The 12,200-nt window shown below is 51.0% G+C and overlaps 5 protein-coding genes across 5 annotated transcripts; 3 read left to right on the top strand and 2 right to left on the bottom strand.

The window, feature by feature from the left end:
- Positions 1-54: 54 nt before the first annotated feature.
- On the top strand, positions 55-1,702 carry slu7 (mRNA splicing protein SLU7). The gene has a single exon (XM_025612287.1). It carries the CDS (start codon positions 170-172, stop codon positions 1,601-1,603), a length of 1,434 nt encoding a protein of 477 aa, XP_025465050.1. The 5' UTR covers positions 55-169; the 3' UTR covers positions 1,604-1,702.
- Positions 1,703-1,856: 154 nt separating this feature from the next.
- Positions 1,857-2,959, top strand: BO94DRAFT_170098 (60S ribosomal protein eL37). Its single transcript, XM_025605921.1, has 5 exons — positions 1,857-2,038; positions 2,133-2,150; positions 2,228-2,290; positions 2,441-2,512; positions 2,638-2,959. Exons 2-5 carry the CDS (start codon positions 2,147-2,149, stop codon positions 2,775-2,777), a joined length of 279 nt encoding a protein of 92 aa, XP_025465049.1. The 5' UTR covers positions 1,857-2,038; positions 2,133-2,146; the 3' UTR covers positions 2,778-2,959.
- Positions 2,960-3,303: 344 nt separating this feature from the next.
- BO94DRAFT_548582 (uncharacterized protein) lies at positions 3,304-4,643 on the bottom strand (the record flags this gene model as incomplete). Its single annotated transcript, XM_025613406.1, has 3 exons — positions 3,304-3,630; positions 3,753-4,235; positions 4,383-4,643. 3 exons carry the CDS (start codon positions 4,641-4,643, stop codon positions 3,304-3,306), a joined length of 1,071 nt encoding a protein of 356 aa, XP_025465048.1.
- A 1,472-nt stretch (positions 4,644-6,115) lies between these two features.
- On the top strand, positions 6,116-8,611 carry BO94DRAFT_603168 (putative C6 transcription factor (Gal4); the record flags this gene model as incomplete). The annotated part of the gene is made up of 7 exons (XM_025616437.1): positions 6,116-6,148; positions 6,207-6,236; positions 6,292-6,386; positions 6,471-6,784; positions 6,844-7,535; positions 7,603-8,078; positions 8,130-8,611. 7 exons carry the CDS (start codon positions 6,116-6,118, stop codon positions 8,494-8,496), a joined length of 2,007 nt encoding a protein of 668 aa, XP_025465047.1. The 3' UTR covers positions 8,497-8,611.
- Positions 8,594-11,127, bottom strand: BO94DRAFT_170376 (sugar porter family MFS transporter). The gene is made up of 12 exons (XM_025605923.1): positions 10,955-11,127; positions 10,758-10,902; positions 10,565-10,705; positions 10,442-10,506; positions 10,338-10,383; positions 9,837-10,279; positions 9,672-9,762; positions 9,559-9,614; positions 9,255-9,504; positions 9,107-9,203; positions 8,916-9,042; positions 8,594-8,850 (listed from the first exon to the last, which is right to left on the bottom strand). The coding sequence occupies exons 1-12, from the start codon at positions 11,030-11,032 to the stop codon at positions 8,692-8,694; spliced, it is 1,698 nt and encodes a 565-aa protein (XP_025465046.1). The 5' UTR covers positions 11,033-11,127; the 3' UTR covers positions 8,594-8,691.
- Positions 11,128-12,200: the final 1,073 nt, after the last annotated feature.

Here is a 12,200-nt window from a genome sequence, read left to right as displayed (position 1 = left end):
CCGGAACAGTCGCCGACTCCCAGCAGGACCGCCATAAGAACGCTCTAGGCTCAACCTTTCGCAATCAACGGGTGGTCATCCCTGAAACAAATTGGTTCTCTTGGGCGCAACAACTTTCGTTTACTCTCTGTGTACTCTGCGCTAGCTGCTTCTCGTCATCACCGTCACCATGTCCAAGAAACCCGCCGATGTGGCGTCAAAAGAGCGCAACGAATATATCCCGTCTTTCATCTCGAAGAAGCCGTTCTATATCGACGACGATTCTTCCGCCAATGATTACCTCGAGCATCAACGTTTGCAGAAATCGACAACCGACCAGTCGAAATGGTACGATCGTGGAAAGCGTGCGGGCCCCGCGGCCACCAAGTACCGGAAAGGCGCCTGTGAGAATTGCGGCGCCATGACCCACAAGACGAAAGAGTGCCTAAGTCGTCCCCGGAAGCAAGGAGCTAAGTGGACTGGTAAAGATATTCAGGCGGATGAGGTTATACAAGATGTCAATATGGGATGGGATGCCAAAAGAGATCGGTGGAACGGCTACGACCCGAGCGAATATCAACAAGTGGTGGAAGAGTACGAAGAACTTGAGAAGTTAAAACGGCTCACTAAACAAGATGGCGAAAAGGGGGACAGCAATGGTGAAGCCGATGATGATGATGCGCCCGAAGAAGAAGCCCGCTACGCCGAGGAGTCCGACATGGGAAGACAACAGAGCACCGCCACCCGCAATCTCCGTATCCGAGAAGACACCGCGAAGTATTTGCTGAACCTGGACCTCGATTCGGCCAAGTATGACCCGAAGACACGACGGATGGTCGATATGGGCGCCCAGGATGATCAAGCAGCCGCACTTGTTGCTGAAGAGAACTTCGTTCGCGCTTCCGGCGATGCAGCCGAATTCGAGAAGGCGCAAAGATATGCCTGGGAGTCGCAAGAACGTGGCTTGCAGAAGATCCACCTGCAGGCAAATCCGACAGCTGGAGAGGTCATGCGCAAGAAGGAAGAGGCGGAGACTGTGGCGAAACGTGAAGCTCAACGGAAAGCTCTGCTGGAGAAGTATGGTGGCCAAGAACATCTCGACCCCACACCATTACGAGATACAATGGTTGTCGAAAACGAACGGTTCGTTGAATATGACGAAACGGGTGCGATCAAGGGCGCACCTAAGAAAGTGGCCAAGTCGAAGTACGCTGAAGATATCTTCAGCAACAACCACACATCTGTTTGGGGTAGCTGGTGGCACAACTTCGAGTGGGGGTATGCCTGCTGCTTCTCAACTGTCAAAAATAGTTACTGTACTGGTGAAGATGGAAAGCGCGCATTCCAAGAAGCAGATCAGCTGTTAATGCTTACTGATGCCGATGCCGATGCCGATGCCGATGCTGAAAGACTTTCCGCCGAACTCGAGGAAACCAACGACACGCACGACGACCCTCAAACTCCAGAGCAGCCTAAGGAAGCATCCGGCATCAATGCAAAGAAGAGGACATTGATGGAGGTGCAGTCCGGAATCTCCGAGGAAGAGATTGAATCATATAAGCGCAGCCGACTTGCAGCCGATGATCCTATGGCTGCTTTCATCGGCAAAGACGACCTTGTATAAAAGCCCTACGCCTAATTTTTGATATTACACCAGCTCTGCTGCATAAGCGCTTAGCACTTATGATAGATACCCATCCAAAATGTGCACACATCACATCAGCTTTGTAGCTATGATGCATTGAGCTTATCCACAATTCGCTCTATAGATAGATGCTCTGTATGGGTAGATTGTAGATAGCCTTACTGCTCCCGGGCCGTGTTGCGCTAGTCTTCTAATGGCTTAGTGCAATGGAGATGGAAGTGGGGTCCAACAACAGATCAAAGATGCAGTCATGTGACGTTCCGCCTTTCAGAGCCACAACGAATCACGGGACCAGGGCACAAGCCCTGGGAACCACAACTCGCTAAGCGACACCACCCCAGATCCCAGCGCAACTTCGATACGCCCAGCGACGACGACAACGACAACCAGCCCTTCAACGGAATCGCCAGGTACGTTAGTTACGCCCTCACGTGGGAGATTGCAGGATTTCTCCAGGCCCGGAATTTTTTGTTCGTGTTCGCTGACAAGTTGTGCTTCCCTATTCCAGTTCCTTAATTCAAGATGAGTACGTGCCAACACGATATACCACCGCCCAGTCCGATCCATCGTCGAGAACCTATAACAGACTGACACCGATTACAGCGAAGGGTACCTCCAGCTTTGGCAAGCGCCACAACAAAACCCACACTCTCTGCAGGCGTTGTGGTCAGTATTACACTACTCCGAGATGATCAACGGGCGGATTTTACGGATCTCTATAAACGGGATGGAGGGGGAACAATTAAGAAAACGCCGTTGGGGGGAAATATATGGGACGACCAGATGGGCTAACAGATTGCGCTTGGGATTCTTCAGGCAAACGCTCCTTCCACATCCAGAAGTCGACTTGTGCCAACTGCGGTTACCCTGCCGCTAAGACTCGCAAGTGTACGAATTCTCTCTCTCCCCCGACCCCACGTTGCTTGATCGACAACCTATCGAGCAACCGTTTGTCCCTTGACAATAATACTTGAGTGTTGAGGATATATTGGCTTACGAGTTTGGTTCTACAGTCAACTGGAGCGAGAAGGCCAAGCGCAGAAAGACCACCGGTACCGGCAGAATGCGCCACCTCAAGGAGGTCCACCGCCGCTTCCACAACGGCTTCCAGGTCGGCACCCCCAAGGGCGCCAAGGGCCCCGAGAGCGCCTAGATTAATTTCCGACTGTCGCGGTTTCGTTCGTTCTCGGAGGCTGGAGCAGGGCTGGTATGACAGGGCCGGGCATTTGACGACGTGAACGGGTCGCAATGCTAGGCGGAAAAAAAGACGCTTTTCCCCCGTGGAGTTGGTGTTGGGACGGTCTTTTTTTTCATCTTTGCCGTCATAGCATTTCTATTCTAGAGAAACAGAAAAATGGCATATATTGACGACAAATGAAAAGATGGAAATCTCTCTCGAGGGTTTTGTTTCAAAAAATGGGAAAGCATGCATGAAATTTCCTTGTCTTGTTTAGGGCTGGCGGATATCCCATGTCGTGACAGATGCAGTCTGAGATATTCATCCAATGTGATCTGTCTACTTGAATGCAACCCGACTTCCGAGGCGTACGACATTACTTCCACAGCAACCCGTGCTCTCTACAACTGCGACGATTCTTCTATTCACCTGGTCTATTGTCTTCACATGCGACTTAACGCCTGAACCTAACATGGATAGATGCGTCATAGCCCCATAGTATCTACTCTCCTCGACCAAAGACGCTAACGCCGCCGTCCCTTTGAACGAAGTATAAGACTTCCTTCTCTTCCCAACGGCTATCATTCTCCGTGTTGTTATTTTGCCCCCACGCACCTCCTTTGCTGACCCTCAGCACACCACTGACATCCCTTGCGGCACCCGTCTCTAGGTTCCGGAGCTGCATAACCATATGCGCCCGATGGCCCGACCCAATAGCAAAAGCAGCATGCTGGGTCTCTAGCGGAGTCGCCAACTGGTGCGCAGATGTGGACGCATTGTGTATCAACGGGGAATCAGCGGAAACGGTCAAAACTGTCGCGTGGGCATACTAGGTAAGGTAGTAGTATCATGGTCAGCAGAGTCCTTTCCCGGATTTAATAACACGAGTCACGATGGTTGTCGGCGGCCTGACACCCACCCCACCTGATCCGCGGGGGACTAGCAGCATACCTGTTGTAGCCCCATCACCCAATCTCCCATCTCCGTAGCGCCTACACCCTTGCCTGGACCCGTAGCAGCTAGTAGCAGATCTGGTTGGTCGAGGACCAGCAATATTTCGGGATCTTCCTGTCCGTCTCCGGCTGTCGATGTTCTCAGGCCATTGATCACGGCAGAAATGTCCTTTTCCAACGCGTCTAAGGCTGCAGTCCCATTTCCTGACAGGTGAAGTCGCCTAACTGGGCCAATTTCTCTCGATGCCGGCGGGTTCGGAGCGGCAGCCACTGGCCGATGTACGGGTTGCGGTCCTCGTGCGGGAACGGGACCCGGCTGCGACCTGAGGGGCAGTACTGTCCGAGGAGGCACGGCTCCGCGTAGTGAGGCTTGATGTGTAGGTGCCTGGGTAGAAGTAGTGGAAGGAACGGAAAATAGTTCAGAGAGTCCGTCGATGAATGCGAATTCGTGCTTGTCTGTGAGGCGGGCAAGATCGAGACCCTAGTCAGGTCAGGATTTAGTTGCCATTGATCTGAAGTGGAAAATCTAAAGCTCCAGGGCGTAAACACGAAGAGGTATGCCTTTGTAGAGCCTGAATAACTCGTACAGTGGCATATTATGCGACACGAAGAAGTTTCATAAACATACCAATCTCTTGGCCTCGGTCCTCCAAAATTCCCAGCCCCGCAGAAAACTCACGAGCACGACCTTCCTCTTTTTCCCATTATTGGTATCGCTGAGACTTAAGGTCGCATCCGATGCTGACACGCTCAGGGCGGCATAGAGGAATCTCAGGGCCAGCCAGTTTCCTGTTGCGCCGAGGACTGAAGATAGGACTGTCAGGGACGATGGCGGTAGAGACGATACGTAGGGCGCGAGGAGGGGAGGGAGGGGCGGTTGGCTGGGCATGGCGTTGAGGACGTCGAACCTGCCCGGATCGAGAGAACTTTGGGTGAAGTGGTCCAGAGGCCCTTTTCAGGGAGGAGCAGACGGATTCAAGAACGAGAACGTAGCGGTCAATTCCAGTCGGATTTTCTGCTTTTGCAAATGACGTTGTATAAAATTGAATTTCCTGTGGAGTTTGTGATTGGTCGGCGGGGGTGGTGCCAAGACTGAGCACCGACGAGAGCAGTCACTGAATCGATCAATATGGAAGGTACGTACAACTATGAGGGTGAGTCTCGCTGGTCGCTGTTGCTTCCATGGCAGTCCCCTTTTCCTTGCATCGCTCTTCATCGATCCGTCAAGTTCGCTGGCACTGCTTCTGCTGTGTTGCGTTATTTCTAGTCAAGCTTTGATCATGTCAAGCTGTAACAATATATTTTCCAGTACAGAGTACTCCCCCAGCGATAAGGTATGTTAACTGCCTCCCTCTGCATCTTGCTGATAACCCCGCTAAGGAGGTAGTACTAAGCTCTTTTGACGATCTTACTAGTAATTTTGCTCGTACTTACTATGTTTGCCTGTCAGATAGATTAAATCAGAGGCCCCTCACCGAAACCCCTCACAAGCAGGGAGCCCATGCAAGAGATAAAGATGAAATACAATGTCATCATCCGCACCAGCAGATAAGACTGATGGTAATCTTACATTCTCATGCCATCCACGCTACATTAGCTCACGTCACCTGTGTTGATCACTGAGGCATTTATGCGAACTGCCAGATACCTTGCTTTCTCCTCAGGTTATGGCATGTCGTATTATTATGATCTTATGATCCTGGTCTCAGAACAGGGGACCGATACTTTCCTGCCTAAGGATGCGATGCCGTTGATTCCTGAAATTCGAGGAGGAAATTTTCGGCCCGTCACCTGACTGCGCTTCCCCCACACGAGCCAAAAGTCCATCAGCAATCATCGTCGCTTTCGCTGGCCGAGCATCCGTCCAGGTCTCGCCCTCTTCTCGTCGGCTCATGGGTTTGGAGGGTTGGATCCGTCTCTGATAACTTATCGTCCGGCTCCAAAGGCGTTGGGCCCTCGACTGCTTCCGTGCCGATCGTGAGTTGGCCCCATCCATGTCTCTCGCTCCAAGCACGTTCCCAGGCACCTCGCTTTTTGTCCAATACCCCACCGGTCCTGGAAGCAGCTTAGAGCTACAGGCTTCTGAGACTTCCTGTACATTTATTGATCATCCGAAGCCGGACTCTATGGCCACCGGCATCCCCTCTTTTTATCATCTTCCGGCCTGTAGAAAATGGGTCTACAATGTATCCCATGTTCTTCATACTTCATCCGGCTTATCCTGCGGCGCAGAACAATACTTATCACTTGGAACACAAGTAGTTGACGGCTAACAAGCTCTCCGCAGATGATATTAGTTTCGTGTACATTTCAGCGCGCACGAGATCTAGGGTACATGAAACTTGATTTTCTGCGATAAACATGGCCAGTACTCGTGATTCCCACTCCTATGCTGTGAGTACCCGATGTAAAGGTGGAGACGCAACACATCAGGCTAAGTATGCACACGCAGTGTGATGAATGCCGTCTTCGGAAGTCCAAGGTAAGCTGCTCCCAGGCAGTCAACTTAGGCAATATGTAGCTAAACCTTGTCCCAGTGCTCAAAGGAGAAGCCGGTGTGCGCACAATGCAAGCAGCTCAATAAAGAATGCAACTACAGCCCGAAGGTTACCAGAAGCCCCCTGACGCGACAGTGAGTATCTCCATAGATTTTGACTTACGCGCCGTCGTTATCCCCCCCTTCCATGGCATGAATCACCTGCTAATACTTACTCAGGCATCTGACCTATGTGGAGGACCGCTTGCAGGCGTTTGAAACGGCCTTAGCAAGATTATTTCCGGGTGGCGATTTGGATGCTACCGTTCGCTCTCTTTTGCATGACCAGGAGGGACCAAAGCCTGGTTCCTCCAAGTCTTCATCTAGGCATTCAACCCCAGCAAAAGCTGAGCCAGATAGGGCTGAAGCGGCACCGGAGGCGCTGCCACAGCAGGCCGATGGATTTGACTGGGCCGAGAACAAGATTACAGTCGGCGACCTGACAGACGGCATGGCAGCTTTATCTATCAAGCCAGAAGGAACTGGGTATTTTGGTTAGTGTGATTGGCTGCCTCGGAAGAATATCTTTGAAGGTGCTAACTTCCTGACAAAGGCGCATCCTCAAGTGTTGTGCCGCTTCGAGCGTTACTAAAGCATGGGTTTGACCTCAATATTCCTGCTCGATCGTCAAAGTCGAGTTATGGGGTGGAGAGAGTACCGTTGAAGGCCCAGCTGCTCAGCACTGCGCCCTCCGGTCTCATTGAGCAAGCTTTCATGGATGCGTTCTTCCTGAACTATCATACCAGCTACCCTTTTATCCACGAGGGAACATTTCGGGCGCAATTCCACGAGCAAGTTCCACGACCACACGGTCAGGCATGGCAGATTCTATTGAACACCATCTTGGCTCTGGGCGCATGGAGTATCGGCGATGACAACTCAGACCTGGATATTACTTTTTACCAAGAAGCGAGAAGCCATTTGCAGCAGGTGTCCGTGTTCGAGACTGGAAACCTTACTCTTATTCAGGCATTGCTACTTCTGAGCAACTATGCGCAGAAACGAAACAAACCGAATACCGGCTGGAATTTTCTTGGCCTAGCGGTTAGGATGGCCATGAGCCTAGGTCTTCATAAGGAGTTCCCTGGTTGGAAGATAAGCCTTCTCCAGCGTGAGGTTAGGAGACGTTTGTGGTGGGGTGTCTATATATTCGATAGTGGTGCGGCCAAGACTTTCGGCCGGCCTATTCTCTTGCCCGAAGACAGTGTCATGGATGCGAAGCATGTTCTCAATATCCACGACGAGGTGAGTCCCGGACTTCATACATTCAGAAATTCCTACCCTGGTGTATGGTAATTGATTCCTATCGCAGGCTCTGACGTCCATCACAACTACTCTGCCCCTCGAAGTTAACGAGCCAACTCTCTATTCAGGATTAATCGCACAGGCCAGGTTTCATCTGCTCACCAACAGTGTCTACCAACGTCTCATCTCGGGCCCGAGTTTGACACCCGAAGAAACACTAGGCCTCCAAAAGCCAATGGAGGAATGGTACAATGGCCTTCCCGATTACTTCAAGCAGCCTCCTACACCGGTGTCGGACGCTTTTGCTCTTGTCCGCAATCGCCTGATGTGGCGCGACTGGAACCTGCGAATTCTTCTATATCGCCCCATTCTTCTTCGCTGGGCCTCGCGCCGATGGACACCAAACTCGGCTCCCGAACCCGAGGATCCTCTTGAAGCAGATTGTAGAAAGCTTTGTCTTCGAAATGCCCGATTGACACTTTCGTCAATCGCGGATTTTGTGAACAACCACGTCTGCACAAGAATAGGTGCATGGTACATGCTGTATGTTTGTCTCAGGACCGCGTTCGTCCGTGCCACTAATTTTTTTCATAGTTATTTCCTGTTTCAGGCCGGTGTAATTCCGATCATCTTGCTTATGACCGACCCAACAAGTACAGAGGCCCCCAGCTGGCTTCAGGAGATTGAAGCCACCAAGAAGCTCCTCGTACATCCATCCCTTAGCAACAACCGTCTTGCGACTCGTTGTCTGGAAGTTGTTAACCGACTCTGCTCGCCTGCATACACAAGCGCCGCTACCGACAGAGCTGCGGGACCGCCCATCTTGATGCCATTTGCCGATCAGCTTTTCAACGACCCGGCATTTGGTAGCTTGTTTCCAGATGTAGACCAGGAGCTGAACCTTAGTGGCATGGATTTCTCCGACTGGGTCAATTTTGCACCGCAAAACGATTTTGTTTGATCATCTGGGATTATCAGGCGGTGATCATCTCGGGTCCCACACGCGAATGGAGCGAAGCGCACAAAGTAGAGATGGGCATCTCAGCCTAAGTCAATTGTCTCGAAGGATCTGCCTTATATACGCCGATGCTAGATGGGGCTCCCCGTCAGATTCAACAGCGACAACTTGCAAGAGATCGATATCAGTCATGGACCCTCAAGCAATATTCTCTTCCTCCTGTGCGAAAGGCTTCAGGAAATCCGGATCGACGATATGACCATCCGTGCCGCGGAGCTGGGCCTCAATCTGAACAATACGCTGTTTCTCCTCATGGGCAGCCGTGTCTCCAAAGATGAGATCCATATCTTCCAAAGTCTAAATAGCAAGGAAGTCGTGTTAGCGAGATATACATGGAATGCACAAGGGAAAACCGAACAAACCTTTCCACGGGTCTCTGGAATAAAGAAGAAAGTGAATGCAAATGCCAGGAGACAGAATGCTGCGAAAAAGATATAGGTACCCCAGGTGATGGAATCGAGCATATCCGGGGTCACGAGACCGATGATACTAGGTGGAAATGTCGACAATGAGTCACGATTATCATGGGAGAATATCAAGGAACGAAACCTACAAGTTGCACATCCAAGTAGCGGAAGTTGTGATTGACATGGCTTTGGAACGTATGGAGAGATTGAAGATCTCCGATGGCAGGACCCATCCAATTGGAGCTATATTTGCATCAGCAGGATACGCTTTTCATCTGAAGCAGGGGAACGAACCAAAAGAGTACGAAAAGTTGATATCGTAGATGTATATGAATGCGATTCCGGCCCATCCGGCAGATCTATGGTGGATCAGATTCGAACCATAGGCCCCGATAATGCCGCCTACGATGACCAGCGAAACACAAGTCCCGGCGGCACCGGACATGAGTAAGGCTCTTCGACCAATCTTGTCGATCAGAAAGAGGGCTGGGAGCGTGCTAAGACAGTTAACAATCCCATAGACGCCAGTAGCGAGAAGTGAAGTCTATCCGATCGAGTCAGTCACGAGCTCAAAATCACGAAACACATGAAGCCGTACAGTATTCCCATCAAGTCCAAGCTGCGAGAATATTGTCGGAGCGTAGTAGATCAGCGCTACGTCTGTTAGTAGTTTTCCAGTTCATCGTATGTCACACGGAATCAAAGACTCACCATTACAGCCCATAAACTGCTGGAAGAACATGATGCAGCATCCGATCGCTAGACGCTTAAAACGTGCCCATGTAGTGACGAGTGAGATATACTGGTACATGTGAGTAGGGGTTCAGGCTATGTTAATATGGATGAACGGGAATACAGGATATGGAAGAAACAGACCTGAGCAGCATGCAAACGAACACCAGACAGATTAGGGAATCGTTCCTTCGCAAAGCTATTCTCTAACATGATGGATGCTTTAATATCGAGATACTCGCTGATCAACGCGGAATTAGTTCTATTCTGTCGACGTAGTTTGCAAAGTGCCTGTAGAGCTTCGTCGTCTCGTTCTTTCATCAAGAGCCAGCGGGGCGAATCGGGAAAGAAGAGCATGCCTAGACCAAGTATTAGGGCTGGGATGATCTGAATGGCTAGTGTTAGTCGCCACGAGGCCTCGGACTGGCCAGTGCACCCGCCAGAAGGGACGTCGGTGTAGGGATCGAATGCTGGGGAGGACGCTGTGCCGCCGCTGTAGGGGATGCTGGGGGCGCAGCGTGTGCCTCCAATGTAGTTGGTGCCGTAGTCAATCCAGTAGCTGACTAGGATGCCGATGGTGATGGAGACTTTATGTGGATGGGTTAGTGGGTGTGGTTGTGGGATTCTATGGGATGGAGTGCTCACGTTGCTGGAGAACAACGAGACCACCGCGTATCTCAGAGATCGAGACCTGTCGGGTTGATGGTGAGTTCAATCTATTATTGGCTTTGTTTGTGAAAGACACACACCTCGGAGATATATAGGGGCACAACCATGGTCAATTGGCCAATGGCTATGCCTGCCACTGCACGTCCTGTCGACAAGTATAAGAATTAGTCTGGCATGCGCACGGGGCAAGATGAGGACCGCACCTGCAAAAAGCATTGGAGTATCGACGGCACCACATTGGATGGCTGATCCTATGACGAATATAATGACAGCGACGTGAATGGATAACTTGCGACCCAGTCTGTCCACGACAGGGCCATTGACGATAGAGCCGAACCAAGCAGCTACAGAGTCAGTCCATGTTCTTGTCCAGAAGGTATACAATGGTTGACATACCTATCAGCAGGGTAGACACGAACCATCCTTTGAAGCTGCTGTCCGAAAACACTCGAGGAAATCGGGACCCGAATGATTGCATTGTGATCACACCAGAAACCACACCCTGATCATAGCCGAACAGCAAGCCACCTAATGTGGAGAACTAGAAGTCGGATTAGATCATTTCCTGTTCTTTAATGCTCATAGGGACTCACCGATGCGACACCCAAAAGGTAAGGATTCTGGTATATCATGGCGAACCCGCCGTGGGACTGATCATGGGTGGAATCCATAGCTGTATATGCCTTCAGAGTATGTCTTTGAAGTACGAGACGGATTGACCCTTGGCCTAGGACAGCGGCTCCTTATATGCAATTCTCGTCTCCGACATCCTTGTGAATAGCATCTCCTGTGTAACCACTGTCAATGAGCTGCGACTCTAGGGGAGCATAATAATACTAGCCGGAGGGGAGTACTCCGTCCAATGGGCACAAACTCGTCATCTCATGATAAACACCCTTTAGCTCTGTCATGCTATTCCCCGCGAACAGCATCTTCTGTGACCGTCGTCGGAGAGGTGACGCTTCAAAGGAGCATGGAGGTAGACGGAGGGGTGTGCTCCGTCCAATGGGCGTCAGACAAGAACAGGGTAATACGACGAAGGTCGATGCGGGGAAGTGAATGGGTCGTGCCGGACTGGGGTCGAGGGAGCGGAGTTGCTCCGTAGACCCGAGCCATGACTGCAGTGGTGAAAAAGAAGTCCGGCCGGGAAGGAGACAATAATGGCGGGGATCAGATGACCCTCGGCCATCATGTGACGGTCACTTTCTGGTTTCAACTTGTTTCTCGTCACAACTTACAAGAGCACCGATCAATAGCGGTCGTATGGGACTGAGGATCTGAGAACAGACACAGAACAGGAGTTGGTGGATCTACCTGATAAGCACTTCAGAGCAAAAGAGACTTGCAACTCACTACTGACGCCAATGCGCCTTCAGTTTCACTAGATCCCCAGACATCCCAGGCTCCTCGAGGACCCCAGGCACGATGGGCCAGACTTGCTCGCATAAGTACTCTCTGGAGTGGAATCGTCTGGTTAGGAAGAATAAGGCCAGTGATGGCAGTGATTGATGGTGGGGCAATTATTTCTCAAATGATAAGGAAATCCAATTGTTTGGTCATTGCATGCGGCCTGTTTGATGATGATGCAACAATCGCAGAAAAAATGCTTATCTGCCAATTGCTTGATCAGCCACCATGCAAGGGATCCCTGCGGAGAAAGTGCCCAGCCTTAGACATCAGATGTAGGTCCTGTCATCGTTAGTGTCAGGGCCGGTTAATCCCGACTGATTCACCAAGACACTTTTCGGTTGCGTGTAACGAACTTTGCAACCCGGCCAGGCCACGCTTCGTGAGGCCGCCGCAACTCATGTAGGTCATCTGGCAGTCCAATTTAAAAGG

The sequence above is a fragment of the Aspergillus sclerotioniger genome (genome assembly GCF_003184525.1).
Source record: "Aspergillus sclerotioniger CBS 115572 chromosome Unknown BO94scaffold_23, whole genome shotgun sequence".
Lineage (NCBI taxonomy): Eukaryota > Fungi > Ascomycota > Eurotiomycetes > Eurotiales > Aspergillaceae > Aspergillus > Aspergillus sclerotioniger.
This window is presented reverse-complemented; position numbering and strand designations above follow the sequence as displayed.

Coding starts and splice junctions, on each gene's coding strand:
- BO94DRAFT_170376 (XM_025605923.1), bottom strand. CDS start 11,032: ATGGATTCCACCCATGATCAGTCCCACGGCGGGTTCGCCATGATATAC. Junction 10,903..10,954: donor ACCTTTTGGGTGTCGCATCG/GTGAGTCCCTAT, acceptor TCCGACTTCTAG/TTCTCCACATTAGGTGGCTT. Junction 8,851..8,915: donor TTCCAGAGACCCGTGGAAAG/GTTTGTTCGGTT, acceptor CTTGCTATTTAG/ACTTTGGAAGATATGGATCT.
- slu7 (XM_025612287.1), top strand. CDS start 170: ATGTCCAAGAAACCCGCCGATGTGGCGTCAAAAGAGCGCAACGAATAT.
- BO94DRAFT_170098 (XM_025605921.1), top strand. Junction 2,291..2,440: donor CACTCTCTGCAGGCGTTGTG/GTCAGTATTACA, acceptor GGGATTCTTCAG/GCAAACGCTCCTTCCACATC. Junction 2,513..2,637: donor TGCCGCTAAGACTCGCAAGT/GTACGAATTCTC, acceptor TTGGTTCTACAG/TCAACTGGAGCGAGAAGGCC.